Source organism: Sinocyclocheilus anshuiensis, unplaced genomic scaffold, assembly GCF_001515605.1.
Source record: "Sinocyclocheilus anshuiensis isolate Anshui unplaced genomic scaffold, SAMN03320099.WGS_v1.1 scaffold354, whole genome shotgun sequence".
Lineage (NCBI taxonomy): Eukaryota > Metazoa > Chordata > Actinopteri > Cypriniformes > Cyprinidae > Sinocyclocheilus > Sinocyclocheilus anshuiensis.
In genome coordinates this window covers 435965-440666 of record NW_015544195.1, presented here as the reverse complement: position 1 = coordinate 440666, position 4702 = coordinate 435965, and the positions used below count along the sequence as shown (strand labels likewise).

Genomic DNA, 4702 nt, shown 5'->3' with positions numbered 1-4702 from the left:
AAGTACTTTTCACTATACATTTTACGGGTAGCTTGAATGTAAACATTGTCATGAATTCGTTGTATTCCCATTTGTAAAATAGCCTACAAATGAATTGTTGTAGTCTAACCCGATCTCATGAAAGTGTGTATAGCACGATTTTCTGCTTCTATTTGGCGTAATGTTTATATGCAGAAATTGACTTTGCAAAAGACTGATTAATTCATAATTAACGGCATGGGTTCAGTCGACAGAAATACGGGACACACAGGCCTATGATAACTGCTGAAATGTTTGCGGGGCAAATCTCAGGTCAGTCTGAGCGCTCATGGTACTCACAGTGCGTACAGCCGTACACATGCAGGCGCCACTGATACAGTAGATCTTACAATTCTTATGAGCGTGTGCGTGACCGTGATTCGTGCGCAAGCATGTCAGTGAGCACAAAATTGCTGATGATTGCTGATGAAAACAACTGCTGATGAGCCAAAAAAGATGTTTCATTGGTTTATTGGCATTTAAGATAAGACAATTTTATATTCAAACCAAAGGGGAAAATAACATGCGGTCTGACTAAATTCTCATCTTCCTCCTTACACGTTGAGACATCTCTGCATGCTTAGTGTTGTAGATCGCTTTCTTAGATAAGCTTGGTTTTGAGACCCTTTTGTAGTATGTCATACAAGAAATGCAGTTGCACAGTCATGCATATAAAGAGAGCAATGCTTCCTGAAATGCTGTTGGTTTGGAACCTCACCACCAGTTCCTGTTTTAGGGCCAGACTACTGCTGCTCACACTCTGTCAGCTCTATACTACAGTGGAGGTTGAGGTCTGTGAGAAACATTTGTGTATTTCATGATAATATGCTCAGCTTTTTGCACCTTTAATGAAGAAACATGAATGACAAACCTAATCCCACATACTATATAGCTAATCTCCAAAAAGTTAAGTATATGTATTGCATTTCTGTTTTAGTTTCTGCCCCCTCGAATTCCTACTGAGATGGAGAAAAGGTGTCCTATCAAGTTTGCTCAGTCAGTGAGAGCTGTGATGGCTGAGTAAGCGTGCCTTGTTGCTATTTATTATTCTGTGTCTTTATATTTATTGGATATTTACGATGTGTACACAATACAATATTTCAGTGTTAATGGTCGTATCACAATTTCTCACTCTGTCACTAGGTCTCTGGGCCTGCCGGTCACAGACCACACCTACGAAGATTGTCGTCTGATGATTGCAGCTGGAGAACTGACCCTGCCTATGGAGGCAGGTCTCGTGGAGTTTACCAAGATTAGCAGGAAATTGGAGTATGACTGTATATATTATTTTAAAAAAAATACATATCTTTGGTATTAGTAAACATTTTGAGACTGGTATCCCACAATTTAAGCTTATTGTAGTTTAAGCTTAAAATCTTTGTTTCTGTTGTAACTCCAGATTAAAATGGGACAATGTGAAGAAGGAATTGGAGAGTTTTGCCAACATAGCCTGTTCTTGCAAAGGCGGCAGGATCACAATTGAGGAGTTTGCTGGCTTTCTCAAACTGCCTGTCAGCCCAGCTCTACAAGAGCTCTTCGCTCTGTTTGACAGGGTGAGTTTGTCTATAACTAACCGCATGGAAAAGAACGTCACTTAGATCCAGAACAGAAGCTAATGTATAAAATGCTCTCAGATATCTGCTTTAAAATCTGCTTTACCTTCAGTGGTAATGTTTCCAAAACAACAAATCTACAGTAAATCTATGGTACTGGATGACTCTAACGGCATTATATTTTATTCACAGTGTGGCCTGTTTGAAGCATATGTTTTCTCTTTGTAGAATGGCGATGGCACCATTGATTTCAGAGAGTATGTCATTGGTGTCACAGTTCTGTGCCGCCCAGCTAATAATGAGGAAGTCATTCAGACTGTTTTTAAGGTAATGATATCACAGATTGCACTGATGTTAATGTGAAATAAATATCACAATGAAATCTCAAAATGTGACTGTGCAAAGATTAAAAGAAAACATTTTGTGGTGTGGTTAATGCCAGTGGTTGTTAACACCTTGAGGTGGTTTACAAAAAAAAATCTCGAACTTGACAAAAAGAAAGTCAACAGTAGAACATTACTATGTGGGAGTACTATTGTGTGATTTATTGTCAAAAAATGGTCATGTGTATCATGTGTCTGTGAATTCTTTCAACAGCTGTTTGACATTGATGAGGACAACTGTATCACACAAGAGGAGTTTAGCGGTTTGCTGCGTTCTGCTCTTGGAGTGTGTGATCTTGACGTCCACAGCCTCTTCAGAGAAATTGATGCAGATGGATCAGGACACATAACTTATGGTCTGTATGCCAACTGTATAGCAACTACCACAGTGATAAAACTGTCAGTCATATTAATAGTGCTATCGTTCAGAGAATACTTCTTTTATTCCCACTTTTTATTAGGTGGCCTTAACTACTATGTACTTACATTTAAATTAATCATTTGGTACAGTGCACATATTGTGTACATACATGTTTTTACATTTGAAAAAATATCTGCATGTAATTACATTTGTAATTGATTTCTCTAATTACATGTATAATTACACTGTTGACCCATTCCTTTCACCTTAACCCACCCTTAAACCTACCCAAACCACCAAACCTGTCCCTAACTTTACCCATATCCCACCTCAATAGCAGAAAAAGTGTTTTGCAATACAATAAGTACATTTTTGATGCAAGTACATAGTAGTTAAGGCCACCTAATATAAAGTGGGACCCTTCGTTTTTCAACCATGGTGTATGAAATTTAGCTAACAAATAACACTATTAGAACTGCTACTATTATAACCAAGTGTTCTGTGGGCTGTCATGATAGATATATTTTTTGCTATATTCAGTGTTTTTGCCATTTGGTATGTTTTTTTAGATTTGTACATAGAAACACAATTCACAGGAACGTGGTTGTCTAGTTTTTCAAATTTTTTTTTTTTTAAAGTTGTGAAACCCAATTGTTGCTTGTAAGACTGAACTGAACTACACACCGGCCTAACACTGACAATGTTAACTTGTATAGGTTGTATTAAGCAAATTACTCAATGCTAAATTGCATTATACTAACATCATCTTTACTAAACTAATCTTATTGATTTGAAAATATATTTAGGCATAATTGTTCCAATAAATATTTAAATACAACTGCTCAGTGAGGACTCCACAAAATGTAAGACATTACAGATATTACAGCAATATTTTCCTGTGAAGCTGCTTTTCAAACATGGATTTGACTTGACTTGAAAATCTAGGGAGTATCACAGTCCAAATCCCTTAATACAGATCATTTCATGACATGATTTAACTGAACCTTGACTTTGGGCTGTCTGTTGCATGCATTCAGCAAGCAGGAACTAGCAGATTTCTTAGACTGAATGCTGTTTTTTTCAATATAGGTTTTTCAATATAAGTCCAACAGAAGTTTCCACAATAATTTAAGGTATTTAAAAAGCATCACCCCAGGTCCCAAGGCTTTTTCTGCAAATGAAAGTGTCATGGTTAGCAGCACATGATTCCATGCTGTGTATGTAAACGCCTTGGAAAATATTTGTGTGTGGAATCATGAACACTTTCGAGTGAAGGCTTGTTGTTGTTTGTCTAATCTATCAGTTGTCAAGGTTGAATCTTGACTGGGACTGGTCTTTTTTAATACTTGCAGAAAGTTGTCATGAAGTGTGAGTTGATTTCAGCTGCATGCCAAATTAAATCAAGGATGTTTTCACACAGTGTCTGTCGTAAATATGCTATTTACCATAGCATATTCATATTAAGTTATTCATTCATTAATGCCCGCCACACTTACTTGATTAGTGTGGTTTCTTTTTGAGTATCAAAAGTATAAATCTGTAGTAACTTTCCTTTCTCTATTTGTCTCTCAGATGAGTTTTGTTCCTTCGCTCTCACCCACCCGGAGTATGCCAAGCTCTTCACCACCTACATTGAGCTACAGCGTTACCAGGGTCTCCAGGGGGAGGAGCTAGATTTTGATGCCAGTTTGTCTCACTGCTGTACTGCTTCTCATAATAACCACCAAGAGGACAGTACCTCTGATAAGAAAGATGACTGACAGCATGCAGCCATAAGGTTCATATTCTGCCAAGTCATTTGAACACCTGCCTTAAGCTTGGGCGGAGGGATTTTGTACACAGGCATATGCCCTATCAGCAGTTTTCTGTTTACACCACCAAGTATTTCATAAACTATTCAGTGGTTTATTTAAAGGGTTTCAGATCAATGTTAATGCATACAGGCATGCTAAAACATTTTGGTAACACTTTAGTACAGGGACCATTTCTCACTATTAACTAGTAGCTTATTAGCATGCCTACTGTTAACATACTGGCTGTTTATTAGTACTTAAAGCACATATTGTGCATGACCATATTCTACATCCCTAATCCTACCCAATACCTAAACCTAACAACTACCTTACTAACTATTAATAAGCAGCAAATTAGGAGTTTATTGAGGCAAAAGTCATAGTTAATGGTTGGTTCATCGTAAGAATTGGACCTTAAAATAATCTTAATCTGCAGCTAAAAAGTTAATTTTATTGTTATAACACCCCTGAGCTTTTTAGGCATGAAGCTTGTAGTTCCAATTCAGTTTTTATGTATTTTATTTTAGAAAGTCTAATAAAAAAATATATATTATAAAAAAAAAAATGTAAAAAAAAATAAAAAATAAATAATAA

General features: G+C 36.7%; 1 protein-coding gene across 2 annotated transcripts in view; it reads left to right on the top strand.

Moving 5' to 3' along the window:
• Nucleotides 1–4702, top strand: part of LOC107696694 (lysophosphatidylcholine acyltransferase 2) — a 13394-nt gene that overhangs the window by 7903 nt on the left and 789 nt on the right. The window contains exons 8-14 of one of the 2 annotated variants that reach the window (XM_016497154.1): nucleotides 755–809; nucleotides 956–1038; nucleotides 1162–1287; nucleotides 1418–1571; nucleotides 1800–1898; nucleotides 2169–2310; nucleotides 3888–4092. In XM_016497154.1, the coding sequence (XP_016352640.1) occupies nucleotides 755–809; nucleotides 956–1038; nucleotides 1162–1287; nucleotides 1418–1571; nucleotides 1800–1898; nucleotides 2169–2310; nucleotides 3888–4075 (847 nt within the window). In that variant the 3' untranslated portion in view covers nucleotides 4076–4092. Of the gene's footprint in view, nucleotides 1–754; nucleotides 810–955; nucleotides 1039–1161; nucleotides 1288–1417; nucleotides 1572–1799; nucleotides 1899–2168; nucleotides 2311–3887; nucleotides 4329–4702 lie in introns of those variants that run through there. The other variant, XM_016497153.1, reaches the window with a different exon arrangement.